General features: G+C 31.2%; 1 protein-coding gene across 1 annotated transcript in view; it reads left to right on the top strand.

The window, feature by feature from the left end:
* Positions 1-21,128, top strand: part of LOC129231526 (poly [ADP-ribose] polymerase 2-like) — a 79,050-nt gene extending 57,922 nt beyond the window's left edge. The window contains exons 9-11 of the mRNA XM_054865865.1: positions 558-878; positions 12,246-12,373; positions 19,993-21,128. Coding sequence (XP_054721840.1) covers positions 558-878; positions 12,246-12,373; positions 19,993-20,137 — 594 coding nt within the window. The 3' untranslated portion in view covers positions 20,138-21,128. The remainder of the gene's footprint in view (positions 1-557; positions 879-12,245; positions 12,374-19,992) is intronic.
* Positions 21,129-21,711: the final 583 nt, after the last annotated feature.

Below are 21,711 nucleotides of genomic sequence, written 5' to 3'. Positions count from 1 at the left end.
GTTCTTTTTTTCTTTTTCAAGACTAACATTATTTCCAAACTTGTAAAGAAAGCAATGCAAGTAATTTTTACTAAACAAAAGTAAGTTCAATTGATTTGAAATTCATAACTAATTTCATACTGTTAAATGTAAAGTGGGTAGGTGTCCTGTTTGATTTTATTTTGTGTTAAAATCTTCTGCATAAAAAAAAAAAAATCTTCTGGAGTTTTTTTCTTGGAGGTAGGCAGGTATGGTATTAGAACATAAAGGTTTTTTTTAAATGTCCGAATTAATTCTGGATTGCGATATGTTTCCAGAATTCATTACAAGCTATTTCAATATTAGACACCTTAAACAGCATTGCATTACATTTAAGAATTTCATTTTTTTGTATAATTTTTTTTCTAACAATATATATGTTTTTAAAACCATGTTTCAGTGCATATCAGTTCCTTAATTTGTTTGCATAAAGAAACCTTTTTGTCATTTCTAATTCCTTGAATCAATTATTTTCTTATAACTTCTAAAGTTTTAAGAGATGTTTTAATTCTTCACTGCTTGCATTCTTTTGTAAATAGGTTCTGGAAAATATTTTGGAATGTACCCATGGACCAACTCATGGTTATAAGCTGAAACTACTAGATGCTTTTAAATGTTACAAGGAAAGTGAACACAGGAATTTTAAAGATTTTGGGAATACGATGCTCTTATGGCATGGATCCAGACTTTCCAACTGGTTAGGTATATTGAAAAAGGGATTACTTATAGCACCACCTGAAGCTCCTGTTACAGGATATATGTTTGGTAAAGGTATTTACTTTGCTGATGTCTGCACAAAAAGTGCTAACTACTGCTTTTTCAGTAAAAAAAAGGATGAAGGACTTTTACTTCTCTCTGAGGTAAGTCATAATTATTAATGCTGTAAACTTTTGTCTGTATGGGTAATTTGCATTCTATTGGGAACCATATGTATATTAGGGTAGATCGCTCTTATATGGTGAAAAAAAAACAGATTTCGTCAAAACAAATCCACCTATAAAGGGAAGATGTTCTATGATATGGAGATTAAGAAACATAAATTTAAAAAAATTATTGCAAAATTTATACTGCCACATAGGGGTTGAATTTCGGAAAACATATTAAAAATTGCATAATTTCAGTTAAATATTTTTGATCCAAAACAATTATTTTCCTAGTTAAAATGCTCAAAAGTAATGATTATTCGTTACTGAGTATTGAGTAGTGTTAAATATTTTGCAATATTTCATCTCCTGAATACTTCATTTCTAGCTCTGAGTATGTCTCCACGTGTTTGCAAATCTCAGAAAAGCCCAAATAATTGGAAAACGCATCGTAAATTTCATTCATTCGTTGATAATGAGATAGATGTAGCAAGGTTTACTGAAATTGGTTGCAATGGAACCGATGTCAGCGCAGGAGTCAAAGGAAATGTTATTCGAAACATAGAACTGATCCTGAAGCACCCGCTACAATGAATTGTTTGCCATTTACATGTGAATGACCTTTCATTTCCTCATCTATTCACTCGTATGGATGGAATTATGTCCAGGCCCAGAAGCTTCACTGTCGAAATAGGAAAGTTGTTGGCTGGAGCCAGAAACTACCTGTTACTTTCATGTCGATAGAATGCACGTTATGGGAAGTGACTAACAAAACAGATCTAAGCACTGATCAATGGTACCTAATGAGAATTTTTGATGCCACTCTGCATTGCAGCGAAAGTCTGCCCAAAAGAACCCTGGAAATGTTGCTACTCAACCTTACTTACAACTGTGAACAGAATTCTCAGAATCTATATAGCTCATGATAATATATTTGAGACTTTAGTGACATTAATTGCGTTCATTGTAAGTATATGCGCCTATGTGGTTCAGGATCATAACGAAAACTTTTGTAATCTATGGTGCACAGCTTTTGCATCAAACAATCATTCTTTCACGCTATTTGTCAAATGATTTGAAGGAAGTCATTGACCCCCCCCCCCCGATGTTAAAATAAACAGGTTTTTTGGTCATTCAGAAAATGTCCTGATATCAATTTTAGCTAGTGACAGGTATCACATAAAGCAATTGGCACTTAGATTATTTCTGAAAGCACGCATGCTTGTAACCCAAACACTACATGGATGTTAACATCAGCGTTTGCAATTTGCCAGATTTTGACTTTTGCGGGACAGATAATGTCAATGTGGGAAAATGTGACAGAACCTCTTCTCACTGAACACTTAAGTGTTCTTTTGCTTTTAGAAGCAATGGTGAACCCAGGAACCATTACAGCAATAATTGCACCAGTTATCCAAAATTTTCCCTGCCACGCTAAAGCTACAGAAAGAATAATAAAAATAGTCACAGAAGCATCTGCTGCTGTCTATGGACCCTGTAGAAATGACAGGTTTGTACAAAATTGCCTGAAATCGTGAAGCCTCATGCCAGTTTTCAACATGAAGAGTGATTACTATCTCTTGTAATTCCAATGATATTTTAAGTTTAGAAAGTATTAAATGTACATGTAGATTTTATCTTGTCATCATTTAGTACATTTTAATTCATTGTAATAAGCATTCAAAAGATTTAAAATGCTTATTTTACTTTGGCAGAAAGCACTGAACTTTGCCATAAAAATGTTCAATTAACTAAATCTAACACCCCTTGCGCCAATGTGGCTACCCTAATTTTTACTTTCTAAATCCATCCTCCTTCATCTATGTTTCTTATAGCATATTTTTGTAAAGGTACATTCTGAAATTATATTTAAAAAAAAAAGATTGACTTTGAATTTTTACCAAAAAATACCTCAGCTTTCTATAATTTGACGCCATTGCAAAAGTTTGAAACTTAAAATTTAACTTTTTATTTCAGTATTTAATTTATTTGCATGGTATGGAACACCTTATCTGCATAGATAGAATTTAAAATTCTAAAAAAAAAAAATGAAAATTGATTGACTTCAACTTTTTAACAGACTTCAAAAAGGAGGCAGTTAACAGTTCTTACCATATGTATGTTTTTTTTTTTTTTTGTTTGTCCACTCACAGCATCTCACCTAGTCACCTGATTTTGATGATTATTTTTTTAATGGATAGGGGATGGCTCAACTTAGGTCCCATTACTTTGTTTGACCATATTTGTTCTTTAGAAAAAAAGTTATGGGCCAAAAACCATAAATTTCATGCAATTTCCCTATTAAATGATTAAATTTAAAACCCATTGTTATGAAAGTTTGGTGCCATACGACAGTAACATTAATAGTAATTGTAATGATAATTTTGAATGAAGGCTTCTCTGAAGCAAGCATCAAGTTTCTTCAGGGGGGTATTCCGATAATCGGGAATCTGGCGCTGTCGTCTCATTTTTGGCGTAAATAATTTTATTTTGGTAACCCTGCTGATAGTAGCATTTTTATCGTTATCGTCTATGCCAATAACAGATGATCGGAGCTAAGTAAGAAGATATAGGATTGCATAATAAGCAACTTAGATGCTGTGAAATGAAAATTAGTTAGGAAAAACGTAATACTTAAATAGTTATAATTAAATTAACTACACATGAATTCCAGAGAGGAACAAAGATACGTTTTTAGTGCCAATCGCTTAAAGTATAACGCTTGTTCATAGGGCTTTTTTTTTAGTATGGTGCATTTTTATTAAAAAAATAAGGTGAAGTTTCGTGATGGTCTCTTCTTACTATTTCTGAAATACCTACATTTACACTAAAAAGAATGAAATAAAAAAATTTGAAAAAAAATTAGAACCGACTTCAAAATTGCTCTAAAAAGGGAAAAATAATTTTATTCTTTAAACATCATCGATAATGCTTTTAAACATAATTTTTGAAGTTGGCGCAAAAACAAAACGTAAAATCCAGTGTAACCATGTTTCATTCATAATTTTTTTCAGAAAAGCATCCAAAGTTACGAACGAAGCATTTATATTGTTATTCAAATATGTTGTCAGCAATGCATAATGTATGTGATTGTGAAGAAACTGGGCCTGGTTAAATTTATATTTGTAGTTGAGTTATGTCTGTGAATGATTTTATCTATCGTTTTTGCGCCAACTTCAAAAATTATGTTTAAAAGCATTATCGATGATGTTTAAAGAATAAAATTATTTTTCACTTTTTAGAGCAATTTTGAAGTCGGTTCTAATTTTTTTTCAAAATTTTTTTATTGCCAAAAAAAAAAAAAAACTCAAATTCATCTCTCTTGTGCTTAACTTAAAATTTAATTCTCAGTTTTATTTTTTTCTGAATCTGTATATTGCAGAACACCTTTTCCACATAGGTAAAATTTGAAATAAAAAAAAAAAATAAATAAATAAAATCAATCTACCCTAATGTATATATAGTGTGGCGGAAATTTTAAGCCCAACCAAAATCTTTTGATAAGAAGAAAAGCATACACCAAATAGCTTTAAAATGTTTACTTTATTTAAACAAATTCATGTTTTGAAAGAAAAACATCATTTAATTTCATAGAAATTAAAATGAGATTTCATAAAAAGAAATGATTAACAGTTTTGCTGTCACAAAAGTTTAGGCACAAAAATGAAATATTTACATTTAGGAAAGCATAAAAGTCTTTTAGTAGTCTATGGGGTTAGTGTCGCATCTGATGAGCTCGAATACGTGATTTTCTATTGATAGTACGAGATTATGAAAGGTTTTGGGAGTGAGTCTGTTAGGCCTCAACCAATGGCAATGGAAAATTTTTAAACCATTGCCGCCAATGCAGCGGTCAAGACCTAAGAGTCTGTACCAGGCTCCCTTGATTGATGATTTGAGCTCTTGTACATAGCAATGCTGCATCCCATTCTGGTATAGGTTACTTTAGAAACTTCTCGAGATCTTTTCTATTGAATTGAGATACTGGCTGAGTGCTAGCCAGTTCATTACACTGATATTTTGAGACACAAGCCATTCTTTTGTACTACAGAAAGTGTTGGAGTGCTGTCTTGCTTGTAACCTTGTTAAATAACATAAATTAGTAACACACGATTTTTCCTTTCCTGACGCCATACTGCGAACTAGTTAACCAGCTATTATTCATTAAGAAATTCATAATCTTGATTTTGATCAAAGTCCCAAAAGTATTTACAAACCACTAGAGATGTAAAATTTCCGGAAATTTTGAAGTAGTGGAGAAAAACCGTTTTTCTTTTCCAGTTTTTGCTGGAAAAATTTGGAAAAATGGAAAAATTTATATATATATATATATATATATATATATATATATATATATATATATATATATAAAATTAAGCAAACAGAATTTCAAATATTAAACAAATTATAAATAATAAATGATGATAAAAAGGAAAATTGCAAACAGCTATTAAGTAGGAAAAGATAAAGTATGAATCCAGAGCTCATCAGCCGTGGAGGATTCATTAATTATGGTCAAAAGACCAAAATTTTAACTATGAACTAAAAGAGAATGTTTAAGCTCCAGTACATGCAATATAGAGTAACAATGGGCAAAAGCACCACTAGCTAAACTAAAAACAATAAACTAGAGCTCAAACCTAAAACTAAAAGCAGGGGGTTTCGCCTCGACTAATTAGGAAAACAAGTTCCGATAATTAGCCATCCACGGGACAGTACCTGCCTATAACAAAATTGTCTTACCTTGAAATCCATGTAAACAAAGCCAATTCCATTGTTCAACCTGATAAAAATCCATTCCAGTTGTCAACGTAACAATAAAATAAAGATAAAAACATATCCAGAAGATCAATCCATAGACATACTGAGTCGCCTGTTTCCCACGTGTAAAAATTCATCCACCCCGGTGATTCATAAAAAATGGTTTGTCACGGTTGTATCATACATTTACACAGTTCAACAGTTTCTAAAGAAGAGCGAAATGCTCATCGAAGGCTATACTTAAGCAAATGTTTTCAACTAGATTTTTAGGGAAGTTATTATTACAAGATTTTTCCTCCTGCTTAATTAAAAAGGTTTTTATTGGCATCATTGTTTCGCAAGCTATCAGAATAAAAAGAATTTGCAATACCATTTCTGCATTTAAGCAAGATATTTCAGTACTTAAAAACTTACTTTTTAATAATAACTTCCCTAAAAATCTAGTTGAAATTATTTGCTTAAGTATAGCCTTCGATGAGCATTTCGCTCTTCTTTAGAAACTGTTTAACTGTGTAAATGTATGATACAACCGTGACAAACCATTTTTTATGAATCACCGGGGTGGATGAATTTTTACACGTGGGAAACAGGCGACTCGGTATGTCTATGGATTGATCTTCTGTATATGTTTTTATCTTTATTTTATTGTTACGTTGACAACTGGAATGGATTTTTATCAGGTTGAACAATGGAATTGGCTTTGTTTACATGGATTTCAAGGTAAGACAATTTTGTTGTAGGCAGGTACTGTCCTGTGGATGGCTAATTATCGGAACTTGTTTTCCTAATTAGTCGAGGTGAAACCCCCTGCTTTTAGTTATAGGTTTGAGCTCTAGTTTATTGTTTTTAGTTTAGCAAGTGGTGCTTTTGCCCATTGTTACTCTATATTGCATGTACTGGAGCTTAAACATTCTCTTTTAGTTCATAGTTAAAATTTTGGTCTTTTGACCATAATTAATGAATCCTCCACAGCTGATGAGCTCTGGATTCATACTTTATCTTTTCCTACTTAATAGCGGTTTGCAATTTTCCTTTTTATCATCATTTATTATTTATAAATTATTTAACATTTGAAATTCTGTTTGCTTAATTTTTTATTTACTTTGCTTTTTAGTTTTGCTGCGCTGCGCATCTATGGGCTTTTGGTGTGGTCTTTTCAATATTTTTCACTTTTATTATATATATATATACATATAAATAAATGTTTCCTAATAGAGGGTATTGTTTTTCTTGGAATATATAAAGGGATACTCATTAAAAAATATATGCAATCCACACATCTTTTTCTGCTTGACAGAAATACACATACAGGTAAGTTTAATTGGAAAAAAAATAGTCTTTTTGCTTTAAAGCTCAGAACTTTTTTGGTCAAATACCAGAAATAAGTCAAATCGTCGTTCAACCAATAATATGTGGTGAGGTATGTCTAATCATAACAATTACTTTTTCTACTTTAGATTGCCATTTAACTTGAAATAATAATAGTAATTATTGACTTTCAAACATGATGGATATTTTTTGAAAAAAAAAAGTCTTTTTTCTCTTCCTTGCAATGTAACTTTACTGTTTGAAAATGAAAGCTATTGAGTGTAATTTTTTTCCAATCTAGTCTAAGTTCAAATGAAAACTAAATTGGTTTTTCTTTACCTCTTTAACAGAAAACCAAAACCAAATCTGCGTAATGGTTTTTAAAGCTGAATCAAAATGTAAACTGGAATTTCAGTTAACTGTATGGCCGTACTAAACACAGTAGTAAAAGTAGTCATACCTGCAACTTTTGAGCAAAAATGAGTTATTGTAACCAAGTTGTTCTCTGTTTCCTATTTTAATTAACAAATAAAATGTTTTAGGGTCATTTGATCGGGAACTATTCTGAAACAAATATATGGATGAGCCAAACTTTAAAATGCAATATCTCAATTTGAGCTCAACTGTAGGTTCCCCTTTTGTGCCTAGCACGACAGTCATACAGGGTGTCCTTAAAGTCATTGACACATTTAAAAAATTCATAGAAAACCAACAAATTGTCGTATGAATTTGCAGTTTGCACCATAATACTTCACAGGTTCAAGAGTTTTTATGACATCAGGAAAAAAAAAATGAAAAGGGGAAAAAATGAAGAAATAAATTACCTTTAAATAAATTTAAAAAATTAAACCTGAATTAAACACCAATTTATCTAAACACGAAATTACGAAATTAGTCTTTAAAACTAAATCTACTCAGTTACGTTAGGTAGAAGTTTATAGGAGGCCCCGACTTCAAAAGGTTATTCAAAATTAAGAGATCGTATATAATTAGTTAGGTATTTAAAATAATTCATCATATAATAATTAAAATAAGTGTTTATTTTATAATTGGATGTTTAAGTAGTTTAGTTGATTTTTGTACTGGAATTATAAAATAAATTTCAGTTCTAGGTTTGGGTAGGAAATAATATGTAAGTGTAATCGGTTATTTTTTGCTTTTTAGTTCCGAGGTGTTTTTTGAAGATATATTTTTTTTTAATTTAAGAGTAATTATTTTTTTGCTTTTTAGTGGTGTAAATATAAAATAGGTTCGTAGGATACAGTATGTGGTACATGACGTTGAGTCCTTTCTTACGTGCATCTGGAGTAAGCAAGCGTCAAGCACATGAGTCTGAAAACAACTAAGATGAGCATGATAGAGAAAGAAATAGACCATAGCGTCTTGGAAACTTCCGACAATTGCGAAAAAAGTCTTTTTCAAATGCGCAACTATGTACAATTTTTTTAATCTTCATCATTAGTTGGACTTAATCAAAGTTTGCTTTCTGAAAGCAAATGAACGAGTCACTAAAAAAAAACCAACAGAAATCACTTTAAGTTTAAAATTGTAAAATGTAAGTTTTAAAATTGTAATATTGTAAATTGTAAATTATATTTCACAACAATACGTATCACACAGTAGTTTACGAGACCCTTGGTATAATGAGGTTTTGCGCTAACACGACACTCAAATTTTACATTTCCTGCATGATACTAAATCCAAAACACTGATTTACACTAATTAACTATTTAGAGCACATTTAAAAATAAACTCAGCACGACTAAAAACGAAACTATCTAAAAATTACAACAGAAAGAAATTATAATCTACAGAGACTTTACATAAAATAAAACATTTACACGCTCAAAGGTTTTATCAATTGAAGCTATGCCTGCAGCTTTGGATACAGTTTTAACCATACAACAAATTTAATCAACTATCGTTGATTAAATTTGTTGCAAAAAAAAATCGATCGGGCGTCGGACACTATTTTATTGCTTTTCATTATACTGGCTCCTGAACACAGCGCCGCAAACTAACTGTCTCAAGAAAAGCTATTTTACTGCCTACATATTTTAAGTACATATATTATAAATGACAGTTAATACCCCCCCCCCCCCCCCCTCCCAAAAAAAAGAAATCTAAAACTATTTACTGTTTCCTATTATACGGTTTCGGTTCGACTTTTCTTTTTTTTAAGCAGTCATGTTCACTACTTAAATGCAATGAACCTCAAAACAGATTGCAAAGTATTGTCGCAGATTTTAATGGGGGGTCATGACCCCCCCCCCCCATGATCCCCCGTCCTTGTATGCACTTTTTACGGTTTCGATCAAAATTTTAATTTTTTCGAGCAAACATTCAAACTGTTGCACGGGTACGGGATCCCATGACCCCCCCCCCCCCTTGTATCCGCCACTGCGTCTCAATCGATACTGAAGACGATGAACCGGTGTAACTTCTGGTCCATCAAAAACATCTATGCGAAAATGCTGTTAAATAACTTTTCGGCGCTCGTACGCCTAAATTATTTATTTTGCAAAAAGAAAAAAAATGTTATGTTATAAATTGTAGGAAATGTTTTGTTTAATTTTGTATGTGAATCAATATATATAATGCATAAATTAATGTTGCATATGATTTTTTTTATCGCAAAATAAGTCAGAAAGGAGATATCTTCAAAATACCGCTTTTATATGTTCAATATGGTCGCACAAGCGGCAAAGATACGAGGTGGCAAAATGGAAATTCGAAAAGAGCACATCAAAATCTATAAAATATCCAATTTTCAAAGCTCCCGGAAAACTTTCCAGGTAACCCCCTTTTTTCCTACCAAATGACTGGACTATTGGATTGAACACTAAATATGTTTAAAAACTGAAATAGAAAAAAAAAACATTGTAGTGACTGAATAAAGTTATTTTATTTTAAAATTACATTAAGATAGTTGATTCAGCTATTAAAGTAGCAAAATATATTTAATTTACTGTTCTGCTAGGTAGTAAAACATTAGTAACACCTATAAGTAAAATTTAACAGTCAGCAAAAATTAATCATCCATATGACGCGAGAAAACTTTTTCAAGACGAAGGTAAAACCTTTGCTGTGAAAATACACCGATCACGGAAACACCACGTGACATGTGACGTAAGCTGGATTACGTATCCACAATGTGTGAAATTCAAAGTTTTTTGGATTTCTCCTGGCCCCTTTATCAGATCCAGACCAAATTACCATGGGACCATCTTGGAAGTATACCCTTTCAAACACAAAAAGAATTTTTCAAATCGTTCTAGTAATCTTGGAATAATACAAAAACATACATAAAAAGCCGCAATACGAAATCATAACCTCCTTTTTTGAAGTCTGTTAAAAAGGCATTTCACAGCCAGGGTTGTCAATGTGTGCTGTGCTTCAATTAGTAATTTTCATTCCTTTTTGCGTTTTTCTTCTTCATGTCAACAAAAACAATTTAAAAGTTACTTTTATTTCTTTGCTAAAAATAAATAATCTAGCAAATTGTGATTAAAGTATCTTAAATACTCAGTAATAAGTCAAAATGGTCTAAATATTTGTTTATTTAAGAAATTTTAAGTATTTGGATAACTTTTTGGATAAACTCAAGTCAGGACAAGGAAATTTTTCTTATTATTTAACTAAAGTAATAGAAAAAAAGGCTTATTAATTTACAACCATGAAAAAAGGCATTTAAATCGAACTTCCACATGTCAAACTTTTAGTAAATCTCCATGTTCATTACATCCAAAAACTGTTTCCATGTACGAAAATTATTTTTGAGCAGAATGGAACATTTTATTTGTCTTTAGACCATTTGCTTCACTAAAATTAAACTCGGGAGAAGAAGAAAGCTCATTTGGTTGCCACCACAAACTCCATAAGTCAGTCAGTTGGGATTAATAGGTGGGCAAACAATAGGAGAAACTTATCAATTTTAGAATAAAACAGCAAAGTCGTTTTGGATTTTTTTTGAGACTTGTCCTGTAAAACCAATTTTTAGCTATTCCTTTTTTCTGTTTAAGTAGTATAGTAAAACCCGTGTATAGCAATACTGTCTACAGAAAACTTGTCTATAACGATATTTCCCTTGGGCCCTGCAAAATGTCAGCATAAATAATCAAACTGTCTATAACAGTATATTTTTAGGGCCCAACAGTATCGTTGTAGGCAGGTTTTACTGTAATTACTGTAAAATTAAATTTGTTTTTTATGTATCAAAATTTCTATACATCCAAATTTTCCTTCGCAAGTTGTCACTTTGATACATGGAGGACTGTATTACCTACTTTAACATTCATTTCACAGCTCATGATTCTTGGTACTACATAATTCTTCGTCCTTTTATCATGTAATAAAAGTACAAGCATAATCCGAAAAATTTCCCTGTCCATATATATTTAAACATTGGCATATTTCCATCAATTTGCTTCTCTGATGTCAGGTTAATCTGAAACATTAAAAAAAAAAAAACCGTAAGTAACTTTTAAATTAGTAGAGGTACAGCCTGTTTAACTGGACTAGCAAACTTATTTTTTAAAAAAAATCTAATCCTTACCTCAAAATTATACTACTACTTCCAGTTTCCTTTAAAAAATTTCAAGAAAAGCTTTACCTAAAAAAAAAAAAAAACATTCTAATGAGTTTGACTATTTTCCAAAAATGTTTTACCTGCAAAATATGTTTTCGTTTTTGGATGTATACAAATCTATGTATTTTTCATCACACTATGTTAATCCAATTTTCACAAACAACTAGCACTGAAAAGAACAAAAGAATTGTTTTACAATTCATCACAGGAGTAAAATTTTGTTCATAATTTTTCACTTAAGTCTAGTCTTGGGCTACTAATTGTGTGTTAAACCTTCAGAATTCACCTTTTTGTTTTTCTGCTTAGGAATAATTTATCTATATCCAATAGGAACTATTTTCTGGCAATTTCGCAAAATATCATACTTTAATGCAAATATCATGATGTTGCATGATCTATTATTTCTGATTTTATGGCATTCTACCACATCCCTCAATTGTTTTATTTCCACGACTTTCTGTGAAAATTTAATATATCTACATAATTTGACTGAAAAATTGCATCTGATATGTTTATCAAAATACTTAAAATAAACCTCTTATATTGGCATTGGGGGCCTTTTTGAAAAGAAAGGTTTTCTTTCAAACTTACAATCATTCTTGATTTACATTTTGAATGTTAACATCTGCTGTAAATTTGCTATGATTATATTTTATCATTATTGTATTTGCATATTTAACTTTGATGAATGCTTTTGTTTCCTTTAGGTGTCAGTGGGCAGATCACTGCAGCTAATGCGTAGTCAAGAAATGCCAAAAGAATTACCAAGAAGTTATAACAGTGTCCAAGGAGTCGGAAAATATCAGCCAAGTGTTCTTGAAAAGACCATCTTGTCGTAAGTTTATTTTCTTCTGAACCTTCTATGCTTATTTAAGTTATAACATTGATCCATGTTTTACTCAGTATGCTTTATCAGGGGTCAGAGTTCAAATTTAAAAGTTCCAGGACCTAATTTTAATAAAATACCAGGACATTATTCGTATCTTTATAGACTGCTTTCGAAGCACATGTGGGACCTACAATATATAACCATCAAAACAAATGTTTAAAGAACAAATAGTTGACTTAATAATAGTATTTTATATTTTTTCATATTATTATTTTATAAAAATAAAAATGGAGTTTTGAATTGGGGGGGGGGGGGGACGGAAGGAGTTTTACTGTGGGACTTATGTAGGATTTTTGAGATTGTGCCCTGAATGTTTTAGAGAAAGTTCTTTGATTAATAATGACGCTAAAACCCAATTGTGCAATTTTTCAAAGAAAAGTTATCTTTAGTGGTGCCACAAACCTATCCCCCTCCCCCACACCTCTCCTTTGAACACCCACTTTTTTCATGCACAAACGTTTAACTCAAAACATTTGTTACAAATAAAATTTCCTGTAAACGTTTAATAGAAATTTATTTATTTTTTAAATTATTTGCTAGTGGGGATTAAGGAACAAAAATGTTATCCCACACTATATTATTTATAAATAGCACAAAAATAATGTATGCAAAATTCAAAATAAAATTAAAGTTCTATCTGTTTTTATATGTATGACTATAAATGTTAAATATAATTCATAGAAATTAAAATTACTGATCCCAATTATTTCAATTAAACTTAATTTTTTTGGAAGAGAAAACTTTATTTTCATTTTTAATTAATTAATTAATTTTTTTTTTCATTTTTGGAAAACTTATTAATTTTTATGGGCAACTAGAATTTAACAGATTAATTAATCACTGCCAATGTGATTTCTAATATTTCTTCCAATATCTAACTAAATAGATAGATTGAATTCTTCTCATAAAACCTTCACATATGTCAGATAAATACGCCGGTCACCATTGATTTTGATCAATCACTCTGTAATCGGCACCACTGGACCACCTGAACAACGAATGCAACTTTCGATGGTGGTTTACATCACTCAAACAGTGCCAGAAAAACTTTTGATCGATAAGTAGACCAAAACATCGACAGATGATGTCAGGAGCAACAAACCACATCTATCGATCGAGATTGTGAGAAACAGGCTCCAGTTTTTCTACAATGTCAGCAGCGATGGGGTGAACTCTCCAATCACTAATAAGTGTGCCATTGTTGCGCAAGGAAGAATGCTGTCGCAGCGTGTATGCTACATATCTATGCACTGAATCTCGATGGCTCCCATGCTCAGCGGAGGCGACTGGTTAACCACAGCTTTGCAAATGAATTACAGTGCGGCAATGAGAAAATTCAATTTGCCGATTTCACGCTGTTTTTTGAATAGAAAATTTGCTTTTTATTTTTTAAAAAATTAATAATAGGCTTGAAATTTCATTAATTCTAGGACATTTTGTAAAATTCAATGACATTCCAGGACATGAAAAAAAAAAAGAAATCAAGAATTTCAGGAATTCCATGACAACTCTTAGCCCTGCATTATGCATAACTTACAAATATTCAAAACAAAGCAAAATGTTTAAATTAAAACTTAATTCCTAACTGATTTTTCTTTGCTTGCAGTATATCTACTTTGCCCTTCAATTTTGAAACTTGTTAGAATAGACGAGAACATGCTCAGAATTGGTGCTGAGATAACACTACCCATCACAAAAAATGTATCTGACTCAAAAATACTAATTCCAAAGTATTTCGCCTCACTAAACACAAAAATCGCCATAAAATGTTAAGATTAGCTCTAGTTTTCAAGATACAGAGCCAACTAGGGTAGTGAAATCTTAATAATGCAATTTTTTCCTAGGAGGTAGAAACACCCTCCATAGGACTGACTGCCTTCTAAACTTCAACCCGCTAGTTCGAATAGAAAATGTCTACATAAAACCGAAATGGACTTCAAGAAATTTAAATTTTGAGAAGAGCAATGCTCAAAATAAGCCTCTATCAGATCCACCCATGCTCATTCTGCTGGGAATTATAAAGAACTTCCTGAAAGCTGTGAAGGAAGATGGTTTTCCCATACCTTAGCGGGAAATTTCTAAAATATAGTGAAGCTAAGGTTAATGAGAATTTTAAGCGGCCCTTCAAATATGCGTATGTATCAAAAATCACTGTTGTTGAAAAACAATTTTAAACAGAAGAAAAAAACTAGGAAGCTTTTAAGGGTGTGTTACAAGTACAGTACCCGCCACTAATAAAATAACTGGATTATAAAATCAGCTGCTTTTAAAAATCAAATCTGGAAGAACAGAATCATTGCAATATGAAAACATGTTAAAATCATCCTTTAATAAAATCAATATCATCGTTTTATAAAATCAACCTTTTGCACATCATATGCGAAAAGTTGTTAGATAAGCACCAAGAACTGAAGGAATAGGTTTCAGACGAGGAAGAAATCTTTGCGAAATTTGCCCTTTTTAATAGATGTCGGGAAAGTGCTTGATGTTATTTTATGCACTTTAGAGCAAATAGGAAAATATTATGCTGAAAGTTAGAAAACATTTTGTAAACTTTCAATTCTGTTGAATACTTACTCTCAGGTTCTGTTGAAATATTGATGTATTGTTGTTTGATTAAGACTCTTGGTGTTATAAAAAAGAACCTGTGAAAAATGTCGACTGTATTTTGAAACACTCAAAAGTAAATTAAGTAATTCATTTCGTCTGCAAAGTATTCAAACTTCAAAACTTTTTTTTTTTAAAGTGAGTGTAGGTATGCCGGTTTATAAAATCAGCCTCTTTGTAAAATCAAATGTCCTCAAAACGAATGTGATTTTAATAAGCAGCGGGACTGTATTTCTAAGCAGTAGAGAAAACAAGAACTAAAAACAGTTGGTCAAATAACTGCTACAGAAATTCTATGATTATTAATGCAATATATGTCTCTGAAACACTTTTTTCTTGCCTTCCTCCAGGATATTTTGCTTAAAAGCTAAAGATATGAGCGATGAGCATTAACAACGGTTTTACTAAGATATCTTTACAATGGAACACACATATCAGGGGCACAGTTAATGATCATCAGATGCTGCTGAACTATTACAAGAGATGGTCCTTCTTTGATTTACAATAAACAATCGAAAATGAAGGGTTCACAGCAATAGGCCAAAAGCAACCACTGCTTTCGGAAAAATAAACATTGTCTAATGAAACAAGACCTATCTCATACAGAATTTGTATAATATACAGGATTTTTTTCTTTTTAACTTTTCCTTCAAATCAATGTGTGATTGTTGTGCATCTTTCTTCAATGGACTTTTGTGTATCTTGAAAACAAGAGCTAATTAAAGAAATCCACTGCCATATTAGTTTTTCTCAGCCCAAAATTAGTAGAAACTGACTACTTTAAACCAGGATACAGACAAAAAGTTATTTTTTGTTGCATAGTGTAATTATTGGTTTATTTTGATTAATTACTTTAGAACATAGGTTTCTAGACATTTCTACTTTGCCCTTTGAAAAATTAGGATTTTCACGCTGAACCATAGTGGTCTATCACTATTATATGCGATAGATATATATTAGTACCATGAATATGTCACAGCACCCCTCGTTTCTCCTTCTGACACATCAGGGTGCCGCAGTGCCCACTATGGGAACCACTGCTATGAAACAGCAATCATATAATTTTTAAAGGTGTTTACTTGCCGGAATGTCATAACTTTTTCAACAAATTTGGCTTTGAGCTACTGTATCCTCCAGAAGGCTATCTCGGAAATGATAACATTCGCTTCAATAAATATATAATTTTTAAATGCTTCTCTACACAACAAATTTCAAGAACAAAAGCAGCTGTGTCATCACTTGTTCTTCGGATTTATGTCTCATTTCTTAACTATCAGTTGAATTCAAAATGTTAATGGAATTTTTCCAAAAATCTTTTCTGTGGAGAAAATCAACAGAAATTTTATGAATTACAAAAATATTGTTCGCTTTAAGCAGGGTTTGCTCATCAAAATCAAGTTATGTTCCCAAAGCCAAACATTGTACAGTCGTCCCCACTTAATCGGTAATGGATAAACAAAATATAACTCTGTGGAAAAAAAAGATCCCATAGCACTAATGTTAAATTTCCCCACTTTAAGAAATGGTTTTTTCATCCATACCCCACTTAATCGCATACATATTCAAAAATTTTTGAGTGAAACTATTTGTTTCAAGTCGAAATTTACATCTCTTTCTTGCAAAAGGTTTCTTTTAACAAAGCACAAAAGAGGGTAATCTTATTAGTTGGCTTCTAGCTGTAATCTTATCTAAGGTTGTGAAATGCATCGGGTTTGGTAGGAGTGTTGGAAGAATTGGACCGCCTGCAGTGAGTAGGGCTTTAAAATGTTTCTTTGATTGGCTGTGGTTAAGTCCTGTGCAGTCTAAATGCTTCTAGGAACTCGCCTCCTTCCTGTGTGGAAAATGGTTCCCATGGCTATTTAGTTCTTGTTCTTGGAAGAGACATTTGTCAATGACATTATTAGTCTTGGTTTGTAGTGTGACGAGGTTCTGTAGCTGGAGTATACGGAAAGACTTTTTCCAAAATTGGTTGATTGTTTATTTTCAGCTCTGCTTCGAGCTGATTGTGAGGTAAAATGAACACAAAAAGGAATGACGTAAGCAGGGTTGGCAAGGTTTTGGACACTACGGTAAAAACCCTGGTTTTTACCGTCCTGTCCAAAACCCTTGTGTCCAAAACTGTCCGAAAGTGTCCAAAACTATATTTTTTGAGATATTTTGTGAGAAAACATCAAAAACAGAATAAAATGTATCAAAGTAATGTTTTATATTGAACATTCATTTAATGTAAACATTCAACTTAATTATGCAGCTTATTTTAATCTAGTTTCATAGAAGTTGAGTTCTTGATTAGAATTTCAATTTGTATGCATGAGTTCAATTTTATTAATTTTCTTTTTGATAATGGTAACCAAATTTCCCTATGTTTATGCATGTGTGCAAATGAGAGCAGGGTTGGTAAGGTTTTTGCCCTCTTGTTCAAAACCTTTCTGTTGGAAACTGTCTGAAAGTGTCCAAAACTATTATTTGAGAAACGATATTTTGTGAGAAAATATCAAAAACAGAACAAAATATGTCAAAATTATTATATATATATATATATATATATATATTCAATGTGAACATTCAAGTGTAAATATATAGCTGATTTTAATATAGTTTCGTAGAAATTTTAATTCTTCAATAAAAATTTCAAATTGTACCCATGAGTTTTTTTTTTACCATAAACCAAATGTTTCAACATTTATGCATGTGTGAAAAAGAAAATGTTCAAAATATAGTGCAATAATTGACTTAAATGCAATAAATGACAATTTTTTGTAGTTACAGAATGTATTATATCAAATATATGAACTAAAAAAGAATAAAATATAAGTTTTAAAAAATATAAGTGTTTAATCATCAATTTCCTGTTCTTTACTCTATGATTTAAAAAATAATTTTCGTTAAAACATCACATAAAACTTATTTGGACAAATCATTAAAAAAAAAAATTAAGGTTTTTTTTTTTTTTTTTTTTTTTTTTTTGCACCTAAACATTGCACATTTGATAACATTCCTTTGAGTTATAAATGGAACTGGAATGAGTTGTCATGATAGTGTTGTGAATTTCCTTTCATAACTCTACCAACTGTTACGTAAGCAAGTTTTCATGTTATAGAATTATTTTTTAAAAGATATTTTTAAATGAACATTTTGTAGAAAAATATTATCTAATACTAATTAATTAAACCTCATTAATATCTGTATTTAAGCATCATGAACATTGCAGTAAATAGGAATTGATTCAATTACACCCCTTTAGCTTTAGCGTAGTTTTGGACAGTTTAAGACAGTTTCGGACACTTTTGGACAGTTTTAGACAGTTTTGGATGGTAAAAACCACCTGTCCTGTCCTAAACCAGTTTTGGGCAATCCAAAACCCAACCCTGGACGTAAGCTTATAAGTTCGGAGTTTTAGAAGCATTTAAACATAAGAAAAAACACAGACAGATAACTGCGGCAGAATTTGGGATTTCTAAACTCTGGATTCAAGAAGAAACCAGAATGCTGATAAAACTGAAGAAGAGTTCTTTAAGAAAAAATAAAGCATGTAAATGTAAATTATTTTTGTATTCACATATGTTAGTACACATATTTTTTAAAATCTTTTACATAAAAACGTTAAATATCTTAATTTTGATGAAATTCATTTCTATATTTTAGTAACCAAGAATCATTTATGATTTAATACCAGTAAAATATTTTAAAATTTATTTCTTGTATTCGCTGTATAATCAAATACACCGCTTAATTGAACCAGATCAGGTCGTAAACGTTGATATTCGTTAAAGCAGGGCCGACTGTATTAACCAAATTTCTTTGATTTCCTTGTCAAATCTGAGTTCTGGTTAAAACAGGGCTCATTTATAAGAGAGTTCGACTGTATTTACACTACAGGAGATTAAAAAAATAATGCAAAGAAAGAAATGAAAAAAAAGGGGTTTTAATAATGTCAATTTTTACATATTTGGCAAAACTTCAGAGGCCTAGCAGGGTGTATAAATATACAGTAAAACCCCTCCTAACGGACACCCTTCAAATGCTAACACCTCTCGTATACGGACAATTTTTAATTCCCTGATTCCAAGGCAAATAACATTATTAAACCCCTGTCCTATGGACAAAAAAGATTGTCCCGTTAGTATTCGCATTCGACGGGTTTTACTGTATGTTAATTGCAAAAAAAAAAAAAAAATTAAACTGATATTTGATTTTTATACACAACTTCTCTCCACCACAAGCGATACAAAAAGTTATACATAAGAAAATATAAAGAAAAAAAAATAAAATGCAATTTTCATATATTTGGGGGAATTTTAAGGGCCTGGCAGGAGAAATAAATTTATTTCAGTTTCCAAAAAAAAGATTTAACACCCTTATTTGATGCCAAGACACAACTTTTCCTACCGCAGAGGATTTTGATTTAAAATAGAGTCGCCTTAATAAATTGCAAAGATGGAATCAGAAGCTTATTTTAGTAGCATGATATTGTTTTTTACAAGTTAACAAAAACATGGTTACCACCTTTGGCGACTGGGACTCTGTTTTTTGGTAACCATTTTCAATGAAATGGTCACCAGCTGGCGACTGGCGACTGCTTATGTAGAGCTTTATTAAGCATTTAAATTCAGCTTGGACTTCACAAAAAATAAATGTTTATTTACCTCTTGCCTGAAGTTGATTCGAACATCACAAAAACTGCAGTTGTTGCCCTAACTGGATTTGGATGACACAACAAGGGGTTAAATTGGTCACAATAAACAAGGAAATGAATGTTAACATTAAAAAAAAATATTTTACATGCTTTATGGTTTCTTTTTAAAATTTTGGAATGCATGCTTTGATTTGGTTTTCCTTCATTGGAATGATTCATTCATGTTTAAATACAATCAGAAAATGAATAATTTTAGTGTTTTTTTTTAAATATCCATTTCTATCCTATTTACTTATTTTGAAATTTTCAATTTTTCAAACAGATCAGAAGCCGAAGCTGTTTTTGGTCCTCTTGTTGAAAGTGAAAGTGCAAGCAATTGTGAATTGAATTATAATGAATATGTTGTCTATGATGAACGTCAAGTAAAACTGAAATATCTTCTCAGAGTTACTCCTGAAGAACTGTGAAGCAAACATAAAGTTTTCATTTGCTAATGACAGCTAAATTGATAGTTTTATCAATGAAAAAATGTTTCAGAGAAACTGTTGAACCTTTAAAAATATTGAGTCAGCGCAAATGAAAATTTATTTTGAAAATCCTTATATTTTACTGTTACCTTTTCCTTTCACATTTAAGTTGCTCTTGTTTAAACCGGTTATTCTAAAGTGTGAAAATGTTTAAAAAGATTACTGAGAAGTTATTTTGAGAATAGAGCTAACATCAACAACCTTCATAGATTTTGTGATATGTCACTTGTGTGCCTTTTCTTTGCTTTCAAAAGTAAAAGGGGGGGGGGGGGGTCAAAAAGAAAACATTTACTAATGCATATTTTTATACAGTAATAAAGATAAGTACTTTTTACAAAGTTTTTAAAAATTCTTTTGAAATCATATGTATTGAAAGTTTTACTTGTCAGTACTTATAAACTGAACAGTGAGTAATCTATAAGCAAAAGTGTGTTGTTTTCAATTTTGCATAAATCATCCTCAGAAAAGTTATAACTGCCATTTTTAAATTTATGCTTTTGATATTTTCACATCAACAAATTGTGGAGAGTTTGGAGAAATGGGACAGCTGCATTTGTGTCAAATAGAATGTGAAACCAACTTCCATGCTTGTCCAGTACATGTAGCAGATTAGAATTAAGCAAGAGCAAATCTGCTGCATCTACTGGGCAAGCTAAAAATAATATTTCTCATTTTATTTTGCAGTAAATGCAACTCTCACCCCTTCAATCATCTCATTTGTTACAACACTCGAAGTATTTGTTTTGTTTCTAACTTAGTGTACTATCAGGTGTAAAAATGTACATCAAATTTTAAGATGATTTTACTGAAGTTTTTTACTCTAACCAATATCTTAAAATATTTTCTTACTTTTATATGAAGCATTTGTTTCAACTTGTAACTATTACTTGGATTACTCTTCCACTTGTAAATGTTTTTTAAAAACAATAAAAACTGCAGTGCAATTTGTGCCCTTTTTAAAACATTCTTTGGAAGAACTTATATTCAAAAAGTACGAATTACTTTATTTAATAGGATTTCATTATTTAATGCCCAAAAACACACGTAGAGATACAGAAGTAAAAGCACAAGCATAAAAATTAAAGTAGCAATTAAGTAACTAAACTTTCTATGCATAGGGTAAAAGCTCCAGTAGTCAGCCATTTGAGAGCTTGTTCGATGATCTTTGTTGAAATAGAAATTTCAGTAATCAATTCAACAACAAAAACCACTGCAAAACTTTAGGTTATACTTTTCTGATAGTGATTCACTAATTTGTTTCAGAAATAAAAACCTATTTATATTAAAAATTAAGCTATTGTTGATACAAGAAAATGCTCCAGTTTTCGGCCACTGAAATCCAGTGCTCGACCATGTATGGACCCAGTAGTCGGCTATTTCATTTTCATCACTCTTATGGGGTATGCGTGAATAAACTTAATGCGATACTTACAGCACAGCATTGTACTTACAGAATTTGACTCCAATTTTTCGAAAGAATTCTGCATTTGTGATGTCTTTGCAACATCTATGTT

Source organism: Uloborus diversus, chromosome 10 (genome assembly GCF_026930045.1).
Source record: "Uloborus diversus isolate 005 chromosome 10, Udiv.v.3.1, whole genome shotgun sequence".
NCBI lineage: Eukaryota > Metazoa > Arthropoda > Arachnida > Araneae > Uloboridae > Uloborus > Uloborus diversus.
Note: the sequence above shows the minus strand (reverse complement) of the source record. Positions and strands in the feature narration are given on the sequence as shown.